The 25,610-nt window shown below is 36.0% G+C and overlaps 1 protein-coding gene across 5 annotated transcripts in view; it reads left to right on the forward strand.

Annotated features, from left to right (window-relative positions):
* Positions 1–25,610, forward strand: part of LOC149563326 (uncharacterized) — a 266,540-nt gene that overhangs the window by 147,174 nt on the left and 93,756 nt on the right. For 4 of the 5 annotated variants that reach the window (XM_089826669.1, XM_089826672.1, XM_089826673.1 and 1 more), the window contains exons 9-11: positions 2,834–2,906; positions 7,789–7,872; positions 7,992–8,090. In XM_089826669.1, the coding sequence (XP_089682795.1) occupies positions 2,834–2,906; positions 7,789–7,872; positions 7,992–8,090 (256 nt within the window). The remainder of the gene's footprint in view (positions 1–2,833; positions 2,907–7,788; positions 7,873–7,991; positions 8,091–25,610) is intronic. The other variant, XM_089826671.1, reaches the window with a different exon arrangement.

The raw sequence follows: 25,610 nt of genomic DNA on the forward strand, positions 1-25,610 counted from the left end.
TAATAATTTAAAGTATTTTATTAAAATTGGGGACGTCACAAATTATCATCATCCAAAGATTTCTTGTCCTCAAGCAATCCACAAACTCTCGGATCCCAAACCATGCGTGGACGTGGATAACTATATTTTCTGGAAGCTCCATGCTTCTTCAAGATCACATGAGCATAATTGAATTCAATTGAGATGTGTAGATCACCAACAGGTCTCCGTTGCGCCACTCTGATATAGACAATGCTATGTCTAAAACCAGAAGGATCCCACAGAAGCTAATCATAAAACACTTTGAGGCTCCAATCCAAAACCTTCATGGGATTGCACACACCAATCTCCTTTGGAGTCTCATTAGTTAGGTGAATCTTGCCACTTTCATGAGGATGATCTTGCATCAGCATGGATCCAAGCGCATCACACTTCATCAATGTCAGTGTATCAATATTTGTTGACACTAAAATCATAATGGTGGAGAGTGACTCTAGCTTCTGTTGCTTCATTCTAACATCAACATTCTTGTCAATTTTTTGTTGCACTACATTGTCATGTCTGGAGTCACGTGGATCCCAAAGAAGCCAGTCATAAACTACATTGATGTCTAGATCCACAACCTTCATGTAATCATCTACCTCCTTAGGATCTCGCAGCCTTTGTCTATCCTATTGTCTTAATGAGGAGGCCCTTTACATGGAGAAATCACAGTCATGTACAACTTAGGCACAACTAAAGGATAAAATGCATATTCAACCAATTGCAATTGCTTATACAAGAATCATTCATAGCATCTTCATGTAGTTGAACAATTGCCGGTAGAGAATTTCCATCAAGTTGATCAATGAGTGTTGGTTTGATGAAATCAGTGCAGCCAATCTTCTTCATCGTTTTCGTCATCTTGAAGTTTCAGGTTTTCTCTAGTTGTAGGCATTGCAACAGATTCTTGCAAATCTTCATGTGACTCTTCATTTTCCTCTTGTGCTTGTATGACTTCATCTTGTAGCCACTTATCAATCTCCTGCTTCAAACCACTGTTGAAGAATTTATTGTGCTAAGATGATAGATACTTCATTCACAATTCTATATAATCCGTCTGAGATATGTCTTTCTCCCATCCACCAATCACCCAAATTTGCTTGATTTTATTCAGCATCTCAACCAACATGGGAGTTTGAATTTCCTGCTGCTTTGCCCGTGGAATGAATGTTTTCACCGATGGCCTTATGCACATCAAGAGGTTATGTGTTTCTTTTGCTCGTTCATGGAGCCTTTGTTGACTTCTTCTTAGCTCTCTTAGTGCATCAACCAATCCATCACTTAGCGCGATGATTTGAACTCAATACCCAACAAGCTGGCAAGATCACTAGCCTTGATACCACTGTAATGTTCCCATCTAGGTGGGAGATTGGCATATTGAGATACTAAGATTGGTGTACTAAAGATGCTGTACTAAGGTTGGTGTATTGAGGTTGGTGTACGGAGTTTGGCATATTGAGGTTGGCATACCAAGGTTGGTGTACTAAGATTGGTGTATTGGGAGGTTGAAGATGCATGGAGGGTTTTGTAGGGATATTGGAAAGAGAATATGATCTTATATGCAAATAATATTAGATCACCAAATTCATCAAATAAATGCCCAGTATGAATAGATATAGAATACAAATAACCTCCAATTAAAATTTCGTAGACAAAGATGGTGCTCCGATTGGCCAGATTGGAGCATAGTATTACAGGCAACAGAATAAGGCGAAGGTTGAATCCCACCGAAATTGGAAAGCCAAGTAGTGAAGATCTTCCACTTTTAAAATGGCAAACAATCTAGAACTACAACAAGAATTTGCAAATACAAAGAAATTATTCAAATCGCATACTAACAAGTTCTTACATGCCACACATAAATACCCCTTCGGATGAAGGTTTACAAAAGAATGCCGACATGACAAACACCTAAGGACAATTAATAAAAATTGGTCCTCTTTGTTAAATAATTAAAGGTCCAAATAATATTATTTAAATTTTGGGACCGTTAAATATTTAAAGTATTTATTGAAATCGGGGACATTACATTAATCAAGCATTATGAATCAAGGAGTTTTCTCTCATTCATATTCTATTGTAAAGTGATCAAATGTTGGAGCCTAATTACGAAAGAGATCATTATTTCATTGGATAGAAGTCTAATGATAAGGGTGTTGGTGTCTTCTATGGGTTGGCGCCTATGAAGCTTGTAAGATGATATATATTAAAGCAATATTTGCCATGATTTTCTCCTATAAAGGTTTCCAATTAAATCGTATGCATCTTGTGTTCAGTATTGTTAGATCCTACTCGTGTGGATGGTTTTGATTAATGCTTTGTGATTTGTAACATTTAAATTGTTCTATACTGATCTCCCCTCCCTCTCAGTTTAAGTGTGTGCTTTCTCTAGTTTTCAAGGTGACTTGCTAACAAAGATGAAGTGTGCTCTTGTTGTTTCTAAAGTCAATTGGAACATTTTATTGATCTTGTTGCTTCCTCTAGACATCTGTCAAAATCTATACACAACGAAAACTCTTCTCAGCTAATCTTATTTTGTTTTATCTGTTGTAAGATTCCCTCACGCACCCAAATGATCCTGAACTGTAAATTGTCTACATGTCTTTAATGTTCATAGAGGGAAAAAAATATCATCGATGTATGATTTCTAAAATAGAATAAAATTTTCTCGAATTGATTTTTCTTAATCATTTATTACATAATTACATTTTTCATCATCTATTATATTGAACTTTGGTATCTATATGCAATTTACATTTTTTAGTTTTTAGATTCATATCATTATAATGCAATTCCTAACTTATGTGTGTAGGTATGGAAATATGCTCTCAAAAGTTCCTTGTAACCTTGGAAATATGAAAGTATTATCTAATTTATGGCTAGAGGTTAGTTGTTAGCTTCTGTCACTCATGTTGTTTTGGTCAATATGCAAACAAAAGGAAGTGATCTAGATGTTCTTTTTTTCTCAAGAAGCATGGCAAAACTATAGTGATAAATATTAGAATTATTTGATTTTCATGCCCATTTCAGTTTGCAAAGAAACTTATTGAAGAATTGTCCATCACAATTAATTGATCATAATATTCTTAGTAAATGAATAATTTACGACCTATATCACTAAAGAATTGTGATAAGAATCGCAAGATTATTTAGAATTTTGCTACTTGAAGAAAATCATCAATGCTAAATCTACCTTAAATTTGAAATCCATTGTTTGGTAGTTTTGAGTTAATCCCCAAGTGATTGCAACCATTGTACACCCAAGACTATACACATTCCTCCTATCCTCACAACATACAAGTCGTCTTAACTTTGTGCCTTCCCAAGGATAAGTTGAGTTGCTGTAATTGCTATGGTATAAGGAATAATGTGACCATTTGCAAACATGACATTAAACCCATTGTAATATTTTGTATCCATACCTTTCTAGAAAAGGAGGCCCTTTATCATTGTCATTTTGTGACCTTGTAGAATCATCAAACTCAAAAAGGATTGTATTCTATGTTACCCCAAGTTTTCAGGATGGGGGGACAAGGAAACGGATTTCTGGGACATTTTCTTTTTTTGGCTGGAGCAAGGGACGATTATTCACATTCACCACAGCCACATAGTTTAAAATTATCAATTCTATTCTTCAGATAATGATTTATTAATGGTCATAGAGCATAGCCATTAGCATCTAATTGAATCAACATAGAATATTAGAAAATAACATCAATGTCAATCATCATCTGAGAATACCAATAGTAACATAGGATGACATCAAATGAATCAAATGAGAGAATGAAAAGCATCTTAGATTCATATCACAAGGCTGCAATTTTCAAGTTTCAAGTTTCAACAAAATGAGAACGTTGAAAAGTTAGGCTTAAATTTTAAACATTTAAAGTATCAACTATAGTCTATCAATGATTATATAATCATTTCATCAATGTATTGATTATCAATGATTATATAATGTTAATACAAAACCCATGAAGTCTGCAACATCAAAGTCAAAATGAAAACAAAGTTACAAAAACAAATTCAGCCTTAAAAGTTCAACTTGCAGTGAACATCCCCTTCTGTTCAACCTTTATTTGCGTTTAACATTCCCTGGTGGCGGCATTCGCAACTTCAACACCGGTGGCTGCATTAAAAACTCTAGTGTTCCTTGTGTGTTCGTGTCGGGCAGAATGAAAAATGCAAAAAAAGATTTGTTGCATTTGCTTGATATGTAAACAAAACAATAAAGTTTGAAACTTTTATATTATAATTTATTTGAAGTCCAACTTCCAAGATCGGGGGACATAGATAGGTTTAAAAACAAATTTTAAATATTTTTTTTGGGTTTAATAATTTTTTAAAACTAGAAACTTCTTACAATCTCCAGGACAGATAAGAAACTTCAATGCAGTCCATGGGATGGTCGAAAGGATCCGGAGACTCGTTGAGTGTTTCCAAAGTTTCTGAGATGCATTTCAGATTTTCTTATCTAGGTGGGGACGGCTAGTTCCTTAGCAATCCCTCCATCCCTAGAGCCATCCTCATTCCCAAAACCTAGGGCTTAGGGTTGGAAACACATCTCCAGGAAAGTATATCTGTGGACTTATCACCGAGCTTTTGAAGGTATAGGGAAAGGACAACATATTTGTAGTGTTGGATAGGTTGACAAAGTTCCCTCATTTCTTTGTAGTGGCAACCGATTGAGACATTGTTCTTCAAGGAATTATTTAGATTGCATGGTCTACCTAGGATTATTGTTAGCAACAGGGACATTAAGTTCCTTAACCTATTCTAGCAAGAGTTGTTTAGGTTAGTTGGAACTCACTTGACACTTAGCACGAGTTACCACCCCCAGATGGATGAGCAGATGGAGGTTGTCAACAAGTGGGTGGAAGGGTACCTCCGCAACTACATTTTAGGGCAGCAACAAGCTTAGGTCAGATGGTTATATTTTTGTGAGTATTGCTACAACTCAACCTATCACATTTCCATTCGCATGTCCCCGTATAAGGCACTTTATGGTATTGAATCACTATCCTTCATAGACATAGCCTTGGCAGACAGCAAGACTCCGTTGACAAAGGAATGGTTATAGGAACAATAGGGTATCCTTGCATCATTGAAGGAAAATCTGTAGTAAGCTCAGAATCAGCAAAATTTGTATGCTGATTCCCACAAGAGTGAGCGATTATTTGAGATTGTAGACATGGTGTTTTTATGTCTTCAACCTTATAGGTAGAGTTCATTAAAGAAGAGGGGCACAAAGAAGCTTATACCTAGTTCCTACAGGCCCTATGAACTAGAGTTACCCACAGCGAACAGGGTTCATAACATTTTTCATGTGTCATGCCTCAAGAATGCTCATGGAAAGCATGTAATGAGCCCATTTGGATTACCCTCACTGGACGATGAAGAAGCATTAAGAGTTGGTTCTCGCTGAAGTGATGGAGACGAGGGAATCATGGGTGAGGAACAAAACTATACGGAAATATTTGATACTTTGGGAAGCTCTACCCATAGAGGATGCAACGTGGGAAGGTGAACACATTCTACAACACCTGCAGTGCGATTGCTTGAGGAAAAGCGATCCCGGAAAGGGAGGACTATCATGTTCCCCACCCCGATCTAATCACATAAACTATCACTGTGCTTATTCTTAATGTCCCGATAGGCTAACGTGACTAAGCAAGGGACGTGGAGCTGGGTGATTTGTTTTTTCTTCCAACTCAGGTGGGCCTCATGGTTTTATATCCGTGTCAGCTCCTATTGTTGGACAACCTTCCCATATTTCTGGGATGTGGTCACGATGCAGTAGAGAGTCACATACACCTATCTCCCTCCATTCTCAGTTTGCATATTCCCTCAGTTGAAACTGTCACATGCATGAACCAGGGAATGTAACACTTGCTGTTAAGGCAGCCTCCATTTTATGGCTTGGAGAGAGCGTGGACTGTGGAGAGATCATTGGATGCATAATTTATTCCCAAAGTAATGAGAACTGAGCTCTACTGAGTTTGTTTTTGCAGAAGGACGACAATCCTTCATTCTGTGGATTGGATGAGAAGCCAACTACAGTGTTGTTAATGCAGTAGGGTGTGTGTCATGATAATATGGCAGGATATGCAAGCAGGTTGCTCTAGGCAAAAGAAGAGCAGGTCACATCAGATTAGCAACCATCATTACAGGAAAGCACACAGACTGGAGATTCTGGAACTGGTAGTGTATAGTTTGAGCAATGAAGGCTTGACAGAGATTGAGGAGCTCTGTGACGAGATAGTTGGCATTCTAGCAAGCACAGACAGATGCCTAGGCCCAACAGAAGGCATTAACGGAGGGAGTTGGGCACAAGTCCAATCATGATTCACCTGAATTCACATCCTAGGAGTTGGAGGCGAGCAATCTCACTGATGACAAAGTGACTCCCTCTGGGCCAGAACTTGTGACATCTCCACAGAATAGAGCTAGTATCATCAGACATCCGCAGTGTGAATAACTGAAGGGAATCTGCATGAAGTGGGATCCTTCTTAGAAGCAACACCTGCAATCAAAGGTTGTTGACAGCCACTCTGAATTGCTTGCCTGGAAAATAACTGAATGTGAACCCAGGTTCTGTTGCATGCTCAGACTATCTTTCATTACTGTCAGTCTTATGTTTGCTGAAATTTCATACTGTAATCAGTTTGTTAATGTCTGGTAATATGGAAAAACTGAATAAGGCTTGAGTACCCTGCGGCTAAGAACATATTTTGGTCAGTTCTGCATTCTGGTAAAATTGTTTTTATTTCTTATCAATAGACTCTGATATACACACATAAAAGTTGGTCAAAAGCACTGTTCTTGCAGAACTTCATATTGCACAGCAGTATGAAAATTTACAACAGTGCATTAGATTTCATAGCCACAGAAAGTTTAGTCTAAGTTTACTGGTATTCAAACAATAGGGAATATAACAATAATGAATGTCCAATTACTTGGGAAAAATGGCTTATGAGAAAAGTATAATTTACATATGGAGAGTGTATGTCCTGGAAGCAGGATATATCTGAAGTGTCAATCTTGAGGCTTTAGGGTTGTTTGTATCAACTTCAAAGTCAAGATCATTTAAATTTTTTGCAGAAGCAATAACTTATCATAATTATAAAATCAGTAATAAATAAGCAAATTAAGCATTAAATGTAAGTACATTCCTCCGTTCTTTGTGACAGTTCTGAAGGCTTATGTAAGGGAGTGAAAACACACCACAATACGCACTACAAAATATTGTTATCACTTAAATTGTATCTGTTAAATTTTTATATAGATGATATTGGGGATAAGTGAACCACAATAACAATCAAATAGACAGTCATGCTTAGACTGAGCTCACAAAAGACTTGAACTTAAGCTCTAGGTGAGCATTCATGTGTTACAAGTATGTGTATGGGACTAAGAATTTAATAACTGGCATTTGTTGGAGTATCTCATATAAGAAATGCATACATTCTGTTAAGCTTAACCTTAACAGGTAGACAACTGATGTATATTCCATGGATGTATTTTTTTAACATATTTAATCTATACGAACAAGTAGTATGCACACAAATTTTTATTGGATATTTTTTCTTTCATTTTGTATTATTTAAAAGTTGTATCTCAAAAATCAATGCATCTTTGATGTCGAGACTTTTAGTTTCCAAGATTGCATTAGAGGAACAATATTCCATTTTTTATGCAACCATTGTTGAAGAACTTTTCTGAATTTGTTTCAATAATGTTTTTTTTCTCATTTGTGCCAACATGCAGGGAAATACGTTAGATTCTGAAGAGTTTTTAAAATTATTACCAAATTTCAGTCACTTAAGAGCTTTGGGTATAGACAACTCTGTGGTTAGTATAAGAAAAGAAGAAAGTTGTCAGCATCTTTTTTCAGCTTCTGTTCCTATTTGAAGATGTTAGAGCATCTGTTCATGTAACTCTAAGCAACATTTGCATTTTTTTATCTATAGAAACTTGGAAGAAATGTACCAAGTGATATGCAAAAAGTCCTTAAGGTTTCAGAGATTCTTGGAACAGGGGCTGCACCACTATGCGGTGGTTATTTTAAGGTTAGAAATCTCATTGAATAAAACTTATTTCAAGTTTACTAACTGCCAAGTATGCATTCATATGCATACAACTGTATGTATGCTTTTATGTAGATATTGGATTCCTCTTCTTTTATGTTTTTGTTTCCAATATGTTTATTCAGATTGGTTCAGTTTGTATTGTTTTGTCTGGCCATTAGTCTATATAGTTGGAAATGAGGAGAATTGAAGTTTATGAGTTAAGGATGAATTTGGCAAACTAAAGGAGGGTCACAGTAATCAAATTTTTACTAGAAAATAACAAGGGCTATTTGGATTATGTAGGGTATGCACATTAGTGATAGAGGCTTTCAAGAACCTTAATTTGCTAGGACAAGCCATCATGCTTTGATGAAAGAGACTCATTCATCAATTCAGAGATTTGGAATTGGAAGAATTCGAGCTTGAAAAGGAGACGATCCCAAAATTCAATAGGAACTGGCCCATTGGAGGATTCACATTCTTTAATGATTCAAGATTCAGTGATACTATAAAAAACTATCGGAAAGACACTACAGTATATGCCAGAAATTTAAAAAAAAGAGCACAATGGATTACAAAGGAAATGTATGCACGTATACAGCACTGTCAAAGACACCCTCGGGATTAGTTATTCAATATTCTGAAGTCATGTGTTGGAAGAATGAATGGGCATCATTTCATAAAATTGGTGGCACCACTTCAATGAGTGTGGTCTGTATTAATAATTGGATGGGAGAATGCACATAGTAGTAGTATCTGAATTGTAAGTTACATTTTGGACTTAGCTAATGCGGGTGTTATTATTGCTTCCCTTGACAAGTAAATTGGAGACAACTCCAATCTTGTCCCAAATTTTGACAAGGAAAATTGCACCAAAAGGTTTTGTCATTGGTTCAGTAAGCTTTTCTTAGATGTGTAGTCTTGGATGAACCAATCACTAAATTTAGTGAGGATGAACCTCAATATAATTGGTATGACTATGACAAAAAATGTTATTCATGAACATCAAGGTTCCTTGAATGGTGGAGCTAGTGCAATCTGAGTAGTCAGCCAATCACTCAAAAATTTGCATAGTCATACAATACATTTGGCACTGACTACTGTTTTTCTCTCTATTTACTGCAAAATAAAGTTACAGTGTACAGCAGGCTACTGCAAGATCATTTGCTTCCTACCAATGGACAAACTTTGGTTGGAATAAAAAATGAGAGATATAACTTTAAAAAACAATGATTTGGTTATGTAGATGCAACACATATCAAATTTCTCAACAAGTGTTTATAGAGTGTCTCATTGACAAGAGATGAAATGTTGCAATTGTTAATGACTAATAGGTTTGCATGAGTAAGATCTATTGTTCCTTTTCCATATCATGCCCTTTCTGTAGTAAACTACTTTTGTTTTTTACTTGACAAAATGCCCAGCATATTTGTCTTTGGATTTCTACAATCCATAGCACTTTTGCTTAGTTTGGTTGAATACTGAAAATTCAGATGCCTCTTTTTCTCACGCCATTAGATGCCACAATTATCTTCCACAACTAAGGCGTGTAATTTAAATAAGATTGTATCAGCTAGCACATATAAACCGCCTTGTCAATCTTTAGGCAATCAAATTGTCTTGGTTGACATTAGTCAAGACTCCAAATACACACCTTTCCTCAAAAAAGCGTAACATTCTTATGATTTTTGGTTTGTTGATTGATAGACAATAGGTTTTATTCTTATTTAGAAAAAAATTAGCATCCCTCATTATAAAATTTATTGTGTCATTGAGAACAATCTGCCTTTGCTTATTTCTGGACTGCATTGGTAATGATCTGAGAATCTCCTTCAATCTCTAGATTCTTGATTCCTAGTTCAATGAGCATAATAAGACCTTCAATTAATGCTTCAATTTCGGCTATGTTAGTAGTAGAAATACCATTGTGTTTAGAGATTTCCCAAAAACTTTACCTTCCTAATTGTGAATAATGCATCCTATACCGATAGTGCTCAAGTTTCCTCTAGATGCTCTGTTGAAGTTGAGTTTATACCTGTGGCATGTCCCCAAATTTTAATGTAATGATTAAATTAAATTAATTAATTAATTGGTCCCAAAATTTAAATAATATAATAAAAGGACATTTAATTAGTTACTTCAATTAATATGGGGCCCAAGTTAATAATATTTGTATTTGAGTGGTGTAGCGAAGTTTGATGGCAATGTGGTGTTGTTGAGGATTGATATCATTTCACTTGTCTCACTTGTGCATTTGATTTGGGGCCCTAGAGCTGTTGGTATTTTGTCTGATGATGGATTGCTTGAGGGCAAGCAATCTTTGGGCAGTGAGGATTTGTCATGTCCCCAAATTTTAATGTAATGATTTAATTAAATTAATTGATTAACTGGTCCCAGAATTTAAATTATATAATAAAAGGACTTTTAATTAGTTACTTTAATTAATTAGTATGGGGCCCAAGTTAATAATATTTGTATTTGTAGTTCTGATTGATTTAGTATATCTCAGACCCATTTTTATTGTTTCTGTAGGTGTTGTCGTCAGCTATCTTTGTAAACCCTTGGGAGTTCTTCCGAAGGGTATGTAAGTAGGATGTGTAGGTAGTAGTTGTCATGCGATTTGGATTATAGTTTCAGATACTACAGATTTCAGTTGGGATTCTCTATTGTTCTCTATTTTGGAAGTGAAAGGTCTTTCCTACTTGGCTATTATGGTTTTGGTGGGACTCACTCTCACCCTATCATCTTTGTATTACTTGCTCGGATGTGGTAAATCCACGCACTATCTTTGTTTGCAAATATAATTACTATTCAGAGATTAATTGCATATATTCGTAATCTCTCTCTCTCTCTTGTGTACCAAGTTGTCTGTATTCAATATATCATATATAATTCACTACGTGTAGCGCCACCGAAATTCATCACATATCTTCTGTCATTGGCGAACTCATTCAGGCGTACAAATTGTACATTTCCACTTGCTACACTCACTGTACAGATAACTCCTATCCACCGTATGACTGCATCCTCTACATCCACCATATGCCTTCAACCCCTCACTGTACAACCCCACTTTCTCACACCGTGTGACCTCTTTCCCCTCACCGTATGACCACCTTCCCATCATCGTATGACCTACTTCCTGATACTAGCGAACTCACTCAGGCGTACAAATCGTACATTTCCGAAACTTGCTACACTCACCGTATAGACAACTCTTATCCACCGTACGGCTACATCCTTTGCATCCATTGTACACCGTTAGCCCCTCACTATACGACCCCTCTTTCCCACACTGTACGACCTCTTTCCCCTCACCGTACAACCGCCTTCCCATCATCATATGACCTACTTCCCCATACCGTACAACCACCATTAATACCAAACGTACGACCAACCTACAACACCACACGGTCAAAGCCAAAAACACCGTATGACCAACTCATTTGCATTGTACAGCTAACTCAAAGACACTGTACAATCAATATTAACCATGTATGACGACATGATTGGCTAGTACAAAAGATAAGGGATAAACATTCTTGGAGGTTGGGAACAAATAGAGGTTTGGGAAGGTGCACAACTAGTTAGTAGGGTATTAGACCACCATATGTGTGAGGAGGAATGTAGGAATTACTGAGGAGGGGTGTGAACTAGTGTCATCATTGCTGCATCATGAGCCTTATAGCATACTATACATCCATGCAAGACAGGAGCACATAATGATAGTTTTGTCACATAGGCCCAACACTCATACCATTCCGATCTGCACTACATTCGGAGTATAGTATTCGCTAGTCAATAGCTTCGGAATTGAATCATCAGGTGGAAGCCAGCTAGGTGAGTAATGTCATACACTACATTCAACATCAGGAGTTTGTGTCTACCGCGGTCATTAGGAGTTGTGTCCGATCGGGGACATTACAACCAATTGATTTGAGGAGGGGTCCATGTACAATTTTTCCTTGCTATTATCGTTTCTTTACCTCCACTATGGACTTGAGGGGGAGTAATTAGGTCGTACCATTCTTTCCTTATAAAGTTGTCCTACATTGAAAATGTATTGGAGGTGATTATGACATTTTTTGAGCCTATTATTAATTGTTTCTATTGTACTAGGTTCTATTTTATTGCATAATCTTTCTTGAGTTAGATTATTATCCTGAAAAGTTCTTTGGTTTCTTTCCTTCCATATTTCCCATATTAAGACAGAGGTTACAATTTTCCATAAAGGATTAAAAGTGTAATGACCCACTTTGGTTGGCCAACTGTTAAATAGAGAGATCAAACTGTTGGGAGGAGCCGTCTCGAAATATAGTTTACAAAGGAGCCAATGCCAACGTTGTTGTGCAAATGGGCGATTAAGTAGGATGTGATCAGGACTTTCTTCTTGACATTTACAAAGAACACATCTAGAAGGACCCTAAAATCATAATTTTTTGAACCTTTTAGTAGTCAAAATCCGATTTTGTAGAGCTGCCCAGGCAAAAATACCAGCTTTAGGGAGACACATATATCCCACCGTAAATCCTACGGTAGGCTTAAAGGGGACAAATTATGATTATTAACTAGATATTGATATCCTTCTTTAACATTGTATGCTACTAATTTAAAACCTAGCCAAACTAGAGAGTCATCTTTAGTTTTTGAAGAAATTATTCTAGAAGAAAGGATAGTATTAAGTTCATTTTTGTCTTGTGTGGATAAGGGTGAATTGTCTAGATTATTTCATTGCCAACTCAAATAAGGGTCTCCATCCAAAAATTCAATGTAATTATTTAAGGTTGCTCCCCATAGATTCTTTAATGTGTGGGGATATAATATCTTTTATAGGAGGATACCCTCCCTATGAATCATCCCAGAAAATGGCTTTGTTCCCTTATCCAATATCCCAAGATAACTTATCACTAATTATACGTTTGTTATCGAGAATGAAATTCCATACTTTGGATTGTTTGAGAGGGTTAATAGTTTTAAAAATGCTAGTATTGTCATTTGGATTAAGGTATTTATGATAAAGATTTTTTGCCCATTTTTGGTTTGGTTGTTGATACATTTTCCATGCTAATTTTGCTCTTAGTTTACCCCCATATTTTTCTAGGGGATTGGAGGGTACTGCTTCCATTCTAAGGCTCAAGGGACAATGCCCTTTGTAGAGCCAAAAATGAATTTACTATTGTAAAAGGGTGTTGGGAGTTATTTTTCTTATTTGATGACTTATTCTAGCCCTAATTTTGTAAACAACAAAAGTCTGGTATAAAATGGCCTAAGGTTAGGGATTTTATGATGATTTAGTAGATTTTGTGGCAGTATTGAGTCGTAAGGAATTGCAGATTTTAATCAGGTTGATATCATTGAATTATAAGAATATTGGAGTCGCTATTTGGTGGATGTAGCCTAGGGATTGGGTGAATCACGTTAAAATTGTGTGTTATGTTCTCTTCTGTGTGCTTTATTCCTTTGTGAAATTAGTTATATTTGCATGTAACTGTTATTTGTGTCTCTCTAATCCTAACGAGTGGTATCAAAGAAAGGTTGTTTCAATTATCCTCTATAGGAAGACCTGATGATTTAGTGGGAGTCTCATAGTTGAGTGGGAGCAATGGCAGACGAGAGTAAGCGAAAGGTTGAGAAGTTTAATGGGAAAACCTTTTAATTATGGAAAAAGAAAAAGGAGTACTATCTTTATCAAAAGGGTTAATGGCGGCCATTGGGAGGAAAATCCAAGAAAGAAGCAAATATGTCAAATGAGGATTGGGATATTTTGGACAGAAAGTCGCTTGGAAGTATTTGTTTATGCTTGCATAATCGATGACATTTAATATTACGAAAGCAATTACAACTAAAGAGTTGATGGAAACCCTAGCAAAGTTATATGAAAAGCCTTCTACTTTAAACAAGGTATTTATCATGAAGCATTTATTTAATACAAAGACGGTAGAAGGTGGATTTGTTGCTGCTCATTTGAATGAGCTTAATACGATTACTAGTCCATTGTCTTCTGTAAATGCTAATTGTGGTGAAGAAATTAAGGCTCTCTTGATTCCGTGTTCTTTGCCTGAAAGATGGAATGGATCAGTAATGGTTGTGAGAAACTTTGTTTCTGGTTCTAATACTCTAAAATTTGATGATATTATTGGTGTTATTCTAAGTGAGGAAACTCGTAGGAAAAGCTCAAGTGGATCTACATTAGGAAGTGTCTTGAATGCACAAAGTAGAGGTAGAACAAATGAGAGAGGAAACAATTCTAGAAATTGTGGGCAATCAAAGGCAAAGAGGTCTCAATGCAAAGGACCAAGAGATTGTTGGTATTGTGGGAAACTAGGTCATAAGAAGAAATATTTCTGGTCTCAGAACAATGAAGGAGACAAACAAGAAGTAAATAAAGAGGCAAATGTGGTGAGTAATAAATTTGAAGAGGATACTTTGCTTCTTTCCTTAGAAAATTTTAGTGATTCATGGATTTTAGATTCAAGGGCTTCATTTCATGCTATGCCCCATAGAAGTTATTTTCTTGATTATGCCCAAGGGGACTTTGGGTTGTTTATTTGGGAGATAATAAACCTTATCACATTTTTGGAAGGGGAAGAATTAAGACTAAGTTGCAGAATGAGAATCATTAGCTACTACAAGAGGCAAGACATGTTCCAAGGATGAATAAAGTTTAGTTTCAGTAGGGCAACTGTGTGATGAGGGTTGCACAATTACTTTTAATGAAAAAAATTGGAAGATTTCAAAAGATTCCTTAGTATTAGCAAAAGGTGTTCCTTAGTATTAGCAAAAGGTGTGAAAGTAGGCACCTTATATCTTTGTATAGGTCATAATGTTCCTTTTGCTTAAATTCTTTTAGGGAAAAATCAATGTTTAGGAACAGTTGCTGCTATTGATGAAGAAGATCAAACAGCTGTTGTAGATTCTGAAACAACACTATGACACAAGTTGTGTTTATAGAAAACAAAAGAGAGTTGAGAAATTAAAGCTTGTGCATACAGATGTATGGGGACTAGCTCAGGTATCTTCCCTTGGTGGCTCTCAGTATCATGTTACATTCATTAATGATGCAACTAGGAAAGTATGGATTTATTTCCTTAAACAAAAATATGATGTATTTAAAACTTTTAATAAATGAAAAAACTTGGTCAAGAATTAGACTGGTAAAAGACTAAAATCTCTCAGATTTGATAATTGTGGTGAGTATTATAGAAAAGAGTTTGAAGATTATTATTTCTCTAATGGTATTTGTAGGCAGAAAACAGTTCTAGAGACTCCACAATAATATGGAGTGGCTGAATGCGTGAATAGGACAATAATGGAGTGTGCAAGGAGTATGAGGTTGTTGTTGGGATACCCTTAAGTATGTTGGCAGAGGCTGTTAATACTGCTATATATGTAATCAATAGAGGTTTGTCCCTCTACTCTTTTGGGTTATGTTATTCCAGAGGAAGCATGGATAGGTAAGAAGGCAAGTTATTCTTTTCTTAGAACCTTCAGTTTTGAAGCATTTGCACATATAGATTCTGAAAACAGAACAGAGTTGGAAGCTAAGTCTAAGAAATGAGTATTTGTTGGATATGGCATTGATGGATTTGGCTATAGACTTTGAGATTTTGAAAATCATAAAATTTTAAAAAGCAGGGATGTTGTATTCATTGAGAAAGTGTTGTATAAAGATCTGTTATACTAGTATGAAAGGAAATAAAATGATTATGTAGTGTTGGATGGTACTCAAAAGGATGATGTTCTAGTCGTCTCTTATGCTTTGCAACAACAACAACAACAAATACCAAAAACCCCAGTGAATGTTAGATGGTCAACAAGGCTAAGTAGACCTCCAAAAAGATTTTCTCCCTCTTTGTGCTCTATTTAATTAATAGATGAAGCTGTGCAAGTGGATACAAAGGTTCAGTGAGAGTCTGCAATAACATAAGAAATGTACTCCTTGCTGAAAAATCAGACTTGGGATTTATGTAAGTTTCTTGCAGGTAAAAGGGCTTTATAGAATAAATGGGTTTACAAAATGAAAGAAGAGGACGAAGGTAAGAAAAGATTAAAAGTTAGGTTAAAGGATTTGGATAGAAAAAGGGCATTGATTTTGGTGAGATCTTTTCTCTAGTTGTTAAAATGACTTCTATTTGTACCATGCTAAGTATTGTGGCTATTGAGGATTTGCATTTGGAGAAGCTTGATGTTAAAATAAATTTTATTCATGAAATATATAGGGAACAACCACATGGATTTGAGGTCAAAGGTAAGGAGAATTTAGTGTGCAGATTAAAGAAAAGTTTATATGACTTGAAACAAGCACCTTGTTGATGTTGGTTTTGTACCACTATATAACATATAGCAATTGAATTCTTGATATGGAATATCAAACACTCAATTCCTCTCTTGAAAAGTTAATACTCATGAGGACATGAGAAAAACTCCAATGTTCCTTACACCTGTGGATACTAACTCAGTGATATTAATGTAATTTGTTGGTTAATCACGTAGGCAGCCGTACGTTGTTCATTCAAGGACTGTCGGACTCTCATTGTGATGGTGATAAATCTAGCTTTGTAAATGTAATGTCCCCATTTCTATAACCACATTTCCACAATAGAATTTAATAATTAATATAAAAATAAAATAAGTCTTAAATGAATAGTATAAATATGTATCCAAAATGATTTATCATTATTATACAAATAAACATTATCATAATAATAATAATTATCATTATTCTTATAGTAATAATAAATAAAATAGAATCCTAATTGATATTGTAATAAAATATAAATAATTTTAATAATAATAATAATAGTTGAATAGCTATATAATAATATCAAACTAATATAAAAGAAAGCAATGTTTAATTAAGCTCATAATAGGATATATTAACCTCACATAAGATGGGCGACTAAAGTTGTGACTATTGGCAAATCTAGTATCGTCAATAAGAATGAGGAAAAGGATATCGAAGAGGGATATAGCAGACAGAATCAAGAAGAGGATAACGAAGGAAAACAAGGACGAAGGCTTATCGATAGACAACATCGAATAAAGGCAGTAGTTGATCGAAAGATACACATAACATAGGTCAAGACAGTAAACGGACGATCCAGTTCTGCATCACCCAAGACAAAACATCATCCTTGGCATGGTAACACTGTGATATCAGGTTTAAGCCCTCATTTGCGGTATTCAAACACCATCCAACAAAAATATACAAAGTTGAGTGAGAAGACACTCATTTATAGCTAGATGTATTGTCCTTGTTTTGGCTGACATCGTTTTGCATGCCGGATCAGTCTATCATGGACTCTTGTAGATGGGTGGTTGTGATGAGAGAGTCATTTTGGCGTTTATTGGGGGATTGGATGGTTTATTATGCTCTTGGAGATATTGTTTATATTTTATCAATACTTTTTATATTGGGCCTACATGTTGCACTTTTTATTTTATAAAGTTATTTAATCATCAAAGTGCATTATAATGGGATTTTATAATGGATGCTTCTAGAAGTTCTTAGTAACTTCTTAGAAAAGTAAATAAATAGAGCACTTGGCCTCTCATTTGGACAGACGGGAATTGATGATTCTACTACCATTCTCTTTGAGCATTTGTGGCACCATCCAGGTCTGCAAATATTCAGCATAATCGTTGAGAACGATACCTCTCAAGAGATTGCATAACTGAGGAAGTGAAAGATCTTCTGAAGGGTTGCACTTTGGAAGTGGTATTCAGCCATTTCAAGTTGAGCTTAATTTGTATACTCAAACTACCTGAGGGTTTGAGTTTTTGGATGCAGTCCGAAAAAATAGTTCGAAAAAGCAGTCCGAAAAAGCAGATCCAAAAAAAGCAGTCCGAAAAAGCAAATCCGAAAAAGCAGTTCAGAAAAGCAAGCGAAAAAACAGATCCGAAAAAAGCAAGTGAAAAAGCAGAACTAAAAAAGCAAAGCAGAAAGGCAGCATTGGAGAAAATTATTACAGCCATCTACAATCAGGTTCCTTTGGATATTACATGCATTTTTCTTATCATTTAGATGCATATTAGGAGGTATGGCTGTAAATGAAAGTTTGTAACAGATTTAAGCATTATTCTTGCGGATGTAAGCCAAGAGTCTTGGCCATTTCATACTAGCATTGTAGTTAACATTTTATGTGCAATAAAAGATACATAATTTGCTGGTCTAATATAGTGCAATTGAATATGTATTTATCATTCATGATCAGCTTATTAGTTTGCATGCCAATTGTTTGACAAAATGTCAATTGGCTGTAGGTTCGCTTTTTGGCATAAATAATGTTATAATTCTGCATATCAAGTGTTTGTTAAAATTACTAGTTGCTGTAGCTGCAAATTGCAAGTAGTTTCAGTCACATATATGCATTGAATATTGTCAAAATAAGTTGCACATTCATTTTAGGTCATTGTCTAGTCAATTTAGAGTCGTCTTGCAAGCATTCTTATTGATGCTAAGTGAAGGAAAGAGCCATACAAGCAAATTGAAATTTTATATCAGTCATATAACCCTTATATGCAAAGTGTTTTCTTGAACCTTTATCAGCATTTTGGAATCAGATTTGAGCAAGGTCATTACACCAAAGCCCTGCAGAAACATAGACACGAGCAAGAAGAAGCCACAGTCATCAATTGAAATAACAGAAGATAATTGACTAGAGTGGCACAGAAAGAGAGTTATAAATCCATTAGAGACTAAGGTCCCAACATTCAATTTGAGATCCAAATAAGAGGGACTCTTTCAGCTTCCATATATACCTATATCAGACTTTCCTCTAACCTAAGAAAATAATCATTGATGATTATAAGTACCAGTGTATAGTGCAGTAAAAGACGTCAATGTGTAATATAGACAAAGGAATATAAGTCAGATACAACACTCACTCTTGAAGGAAAACAATTAAAATTATCTATATTGTTAGTAAACAATACTATCCAAGTTACATTCACAATTTGTTATATTAATGATTTCAGCCCTTGTTGATCTAAAACATATATCTACCACCATAGCTCAAAGAAATAAACTTCAACATAATATTTTCAACTATAACTAATATATCTTCACATTCTTATCAACCAATTCATAAGCATGCAATACCCCTACACTAGATAGCGCTGACATCATATTCTGTAATATCAAGAAGTCAACTTCTAATAATTACTTTTATTACAATTGATTGGCATCCTAGAAGGTGAAGTGAAGATTACCACCTAGAATACTTGTTTGCCTCAAGAGGGGACATTACAGTAAAATATATGAGTGCCATATGATGTTGATGGTGATGGTGATGGAGGGTGTATCTGCCAATGATGCTTCTCCTAACTTCTTTCTCAATTGAACTCCAACTACTATACTACTTGTTGCCTTACTTCTACTCCTATGAATGGAAAGATTAGCAAATGGACGGGGATCGAATTTGATGAAAGCTTACCAATGGCTCTACCTCCATAGATGCAATGATTCAAGGGCAAGGCTTCCTAACAAGTTGCTAAGATGCTAGTGGCCTAGTTTATAGATCCCTACAAAACATCCACTAATATCACCATACAACTATCCATCTACTTTAACAATTTCAAAGAATCTAACTTTAACTATTGGAAGTAGAAACCATGCAATAACACCAAGTGTTCTTAATCGTCATGCAAGTCACGACAATGATAAAGAGAAGCAATTTTGGTATTATCTTAGCAACAATTTTCTTCAACCCTTTACAAATGAGAGCAAATGGCCTTATATAGAGGCCAAAATTACAACCAACAATATAGATTAAAAGGCAAAATCAACAATTTAGATTAGATCCTCAAAACCCTAATTAGGGTTGCCACCCCATCAGCTAATGAGAAGACACCACCTCATCAATGGACCAATGAAAAAAAAGGAAAAGTGGCAACCAATGAGAAGGCACCAAAATGGTAGCCAATCAGAATTAGACACCTATCCTACCCAAGAAGAAGGAGAAATTACCATGTGGGCTTACATCAAATGATCTTTTAATATAATTCTACCCTTTTCTTTCATCTTTTTAGCCAAGGCAATAAACTTGGCTAGCCTATCGTTGACTTCCTTCATGGGAGGGCAAAGCGTGTGCTTCATCTTGAGCTCAACTGAATTCATCATGTTGCTTGCTGCTTGTAGCGTCTTCTCATGATCCTTCTCATACTCTTTCACATATCCAATAAAGGCATTGAGAGAGGCAAGGGTTTCCAAATGCTTCTTCTTGATGGCAACCTTCCCCAACTCATCCAGTCTCGATCCAAATTTTGTCTTATTGACACTCTCCTCTTTGATATCTTCAAAACCAAGTGCAGCCCCAACATCGCTCATCATGGTTTAAAAAGAAGTATCAACACCTGGGCTGTATTGTGCAATCTCATTCCGTATCTTTTGAAGTATCCTCAATTTGATGGTCAGGACAACAAACCAAGAATCCATCGTACTCATTCCTCCATCAACCAACTTGGTTTTCTCCAAATATCTGTCCAGTAGCTTGATAAATGCTTGTAGATTGGGAATGGCTAAGTCTTTGATTGGAAGGAAATCCTTCCACTCCCCTTCAAATGTTTTGAATTTGTCTTTAATAGCCACCAATGACTTGAATATCGAGATAAAGGAAGGCAAGAAATTTCGCCCATCTTGAATTATATCATTGATCCAATCCTTGACTTCGTGCAGCTGAGCTGATATCTCTTCTGTGTTACTCCTGCTATTTTGAGGAAGGGCTACCTGTTGCAACTGTTGGATAGGCTGGCAATCTCTCCAATACTTGTTTTCGGCCTCCAACTTCACAATCCTCTCGTCTACCTTCCTCAACCTTTCTCTAATTGAAACCATGCCTTCCTAGATCTCCTCACATTCCATGTCATTTGTGATTCTTCCCAAGTTATGCCCAACTATCTCATACTCCTAAGCTACAATTCATGCAATGCCTTGCTAACCGTTGGTATAGCAATCTGAACTTTTCAGTGATCCTCATCAGCACTCCTGATTACCTTTGCCACCATTTTTGCAATTTGTTTTTATTTCTCGCTATCATCCTTTTCCACTAACCCTTGGATATCTTCAACTGTTCAAGCGGTCACCACCTCGCCTCTTGGCATAAGCATTTGCCTTTAACCATAATGGTGCAGTGCATCTCCCCAAATTTGGATTTGGTTCGACTAATAAAACATCACCAACGGCCTTGGGTAGGTGGCTTACTTCCTCAATATCAATTGGCTTATCCTCTTCTTCACTAGTGACTGTCATATCACCTCCATGTTGGTTCTCCAATAGAGGAGAATACTCAGTACTGTTATTGTAACCGCTTGATTCTAAACCAGAGCTCACCTCTACTATAGCCCCTTGCCCACTTGTATTATCCTTTTGGCCTCTAGCCTCAATTATGCTCTCCCTTGATGGTGCTGCATTTCGTCTCTTTGCTGGAGGTTCTTGATGTTCTTTACTTTTCTCAACCTCCAAACCTCTTTTCGTGCTCTTAACTACTCTTTGTTGCTAGCTATTTCCTTCACCTTTCTATCCGGCCAACTCTGCTGTACCTTTCTCTAGTTTCATCTTCTCATAAGTAAGGCATACCTTTTGACTTTGTAATTTCCTTAACTTCCTGTTGTATCACAACTCAATGTGTAGATCAACTATCCTTGTAACTACCTCTAAGGAAGCATCCTGATGATCGTCCCAATCCATTGGATTCAACTTTGTTCCATCCATTGTATCATAATCTCCTCTCAACACATTTTCATCATCTTCCAATTGATCGGGAATATCGAGGCCTCTCCATTTGATTGCCCTCATCATGCCCACTAACAACCTTGAGAAAGCTAGCTTTCTCATAGGGAAGTCATCCTGTGCATTGGCCCAAAAATCTTCTATAGTAGGAATATGTTTGAATGTGTTCTCATGGGATGCCTTGATGAGACCATTATGATTGAATCCTTGTCTCGCTCTATACCATCCTAGATGATACCATTCTAACTCTTTCTCCGCATCTGCAAAGGTGATAGGATTGGGCAAGTATCATTGCTTATTTCGAATGAGAAGGTAATCCTTGTCTCACCTCTAAGTTTCATCATCTTGTCATAATGCTCAAGTTGCCTAGCCAACTCCATCAAAACTATCTTGTCGGGTGAGTACCTTGGAAGTCTCTTGGGACAAACTGTACTTCTTGCCACTAATATATGTGAATTGCGAAAATTGGATGAACTAACTCCCATACTTCTTAACTTTTGCTTCCGCTTCCATTGAGAGCCTTCTAGTAGGTGTCCCTTGTAATATTCTTACTATTTTTATGGTGAAGGCATCATAAAACATCTTATAATCCTTGGTGTTGTGCAAATGAAGCTGTGGATAGCACTCATGAACCAAACATTGCCCCGACCCATTGCCAATCACTCGTAAGGCCTTAAGTCCAGGATTTTCATATAGTCTCGCCATCAAATAGAAAAGATAGAATCCCATATAGAATTGCTTTTGATTTTGTATTGTCCTAAGTTACAATTCTAAATTTTCACTTATGATTCTAGCCTAATCAAACTTTCTCTTTCCATTTTCAATTTCATCAATAAAGTAATACATCCAATTCTCGAATTGCATACCTTGAGCCACACTCATGATTCAATTGAGAAGCATAATGAGATCGCCATACTCTAATTTGAAATCTAACTTGGTGAGCTTTGATGACTTGGTAACTCCCTTCTTGCCTTCGTGTAACCAATTTTGCTTCAGATGAATGAAGTAAGCCTCTTGATTATCCGGGAATAACTTAGCCGCCTGATTCATCATTATCACTGCCATGCTTTTATATTGGGGAATATTAAATGCTTCTTTGACCACTTGTCCACCGATGTTGGCTAACACTCTCTTCCCTTCATCAAAAATGATGGATTTAGTAACAATATCAAACCAAGATGCACACTCCATTACCAATTCTGGACAAGACAAGGTAGGAGGGAAAGGCGCTGCGTGCACAATTTTGCTCTTGTAGATTTTCTTTGCCATGGGGGATTGTCCTTCCTTCAATTTATCCTTAACTATATCATGTTCACTATACCGATATTGGTGTCACTTATTCACCTCATTTTCGAGAAGAAGGTAGTCTTAGGCATCATGTCACTTTGTCTTTTTTGGTATTTGTTCCCTTTGGATTCTTTCTTGCACTAACATCTACCATTCTAAACACTTATTTCTGCCCCTTTGTTTTAAATGATATAGACTACACTTATTAATCGCCAACTTTCTTTCTATCGATGGAATCTAGCTTATTTCTGCCTCTCTAAGTCCAATCTCTACACTTATCAATCTCCAACCTTCAATCCTAGGGGTGAGACTACCACTAATTTTTGTCTTTTCGTTAACTTAGGATGGACTACACTTATATCTCACAACTTCAATCCTAGGATGGTCTAGCTTATTTCTGCCTCTCCAAGTGTCCTATCATGAAATCTACAGTTATATCTCCCAACTTTAGCCTATCAATGGAATAATGAAGTGGTGGATGATAAATGCAAGAAGAATATAAGGGAAATGAACCAAGCAAGAACAAGGAATAGAATCTACCTTTAAAACCAATCTTCACCTCCAAAAATGAATAGAATTTTACCTTAAATCTGCCTTCACCAATAATTGGGCCCTCTTCAAGTTCAGATCAGATCTCGAAAATTTCAAGCCTCCTTGTAAATAATGATGCCCTAGCAAAAATTAGAATTTTGACTTCCTTGAAATTGCCCACATTTACCAAAAATTAGACCTTGAATCATATAGCCTCTTCACCAAAAAAATCACCCAAATCTGGAAGGAGAAATCGCAGCCAAAGATGGAGAAATCAGACTCAACAAAAAAAATCGCCCAAGTTGGGAAAATCTGCCTCTCTAAAAAATCGGCCAAGCCTAAAATTTGCTTCTAGAAGAAAATCGCACATCCAAGGATGAGGAGGAAAAACGAATGAGAAAATAAGAGGAGAGGAAACCCTTCTTATACCACACTTTTTGCCTTCCTCAAGTGGGCCGACCTACTTGGAGGAAAAACAAAATTAAATTAGCGCCTTAATTAATGGCCCAGATTTAAATGCAACATTAAAATTACTTAGCCTATAGTGAAATTACCCCATTTAATTGCTAGTTTTGATTCAAAATGCAACATAGAAACAAGGTGAGCCCAGGAGATGTCAAAATTTTCATTTAATAACGTTTTTGGAATTAAAATATCGTTAAAATTGAATTTAGCTAGCTAAAATCAATTTTCAATTCCAATTTACCAATTTTCTTTAACATTTTTCGAATCTTCTAAGCAATATTTCAACCAAATTAATGCAATTTTGCAATTTAGTCCACTTTCAATTTTGCAAATCAATTATAATTTTTTATTTAACAAAATAAATCCTTTTCCTAATAGTCAAAATTCAATTTCCAATTTCAATTTCACTGAAAAATTCAAGATTTTCCAAAACGACTAAATCTAAAAATTTTATTTTGAAAATGCTCAAGCTTATACAATTATGTCGAATTTCCCAAAAAAAACAAATCATCAAAGTCCAAAAATTTGCAATTTTATCTCGCTAAGTATTTGTTTTAACCATTGAAAAAATGTTGTTTCTAAAACTTGTTTGGCCTAAGGACAAAATTAGATGTCCTAGAAAAATCAAGTTTCGCATCGGGTGAAAAACAAACCAAATCAAATCACATCCCTCTTGGTTCGAAGGTGTCCATAGTGTAAAATTTGCAAAAAAATGGAGTCCCCAAAATTTTTGGGGCAATGATGTGAAAACCTCACAACACACCCCAGCAATGATATCTTAAATTTGACAGTTTTATGAGTGAGCATGGATACACTCGGTGTCATTTAGACCATTGTGTTTATTTTAAGAAGTTGCATGATGACAACAATATTATGTTATGTTCATATGTTGATGATATGCTTGTAAATGGTTCTAACATGAATCACATCAAGGGATTGAAACAACAGTTAGCTCATTCATTTGCTATGAAGGATTTGGGGGACACAAAACAAATCCTTGGTATGAAAATATACAGAGATAGGATGAAGAAAAATTTCAGGCTGATTATATTTAGAAGGTGTTGCAACATTTCTATATGGAGAATGCCAAAGTTGTCAGCATACCTTTGCTTGGTTATTTGAAATTGATAAAGGAGATGTGTCCAAAGACGAAGGAAGAGGAGGATAAAATGTCTAAGGTACCTTATTCTTCAGTTGTAGGTAGTTTAATGTATGCATGGTGTGTATTAGGGTAGAGTTTGCACATATTGTGGGAGTTGTTAGCAGCTACGAGTCATTTTCGGATTGAGCATTGGAATGTAGTCAAATGGATTCTCAAATATTTGAGAGGTACGTCCAATTAATGTTTACATTTTGGGGGTTCTTTTAGTGATTTACAAGGCTGTATTGACTTAGATTTGGTAGGGGATGTAGATACTAGGTGGAGTACAACAGGATATGTATTTATTGTTGGTGGGACAACAGTGAGTTGGATTTCTTGGTTACAAAAGGTGAACGAATGCTTTATC

Source organism: Cupressus sempervirens, chromosome 4, assembly GCF_028749045.1.
Source record: "Cupressus sempervirens isolate cs-2001-9-10 chromosome 4, ASM2874904v1, whole genome shotgun sequence".
NCBI classification, from domain to species: domain Eukaryota; kingdom Viridiplantae; phylum Streptophyta; class Pinopsida; order Cupressales; family Cupressaceae; genus Cupressus; species Cupressus sempervirens.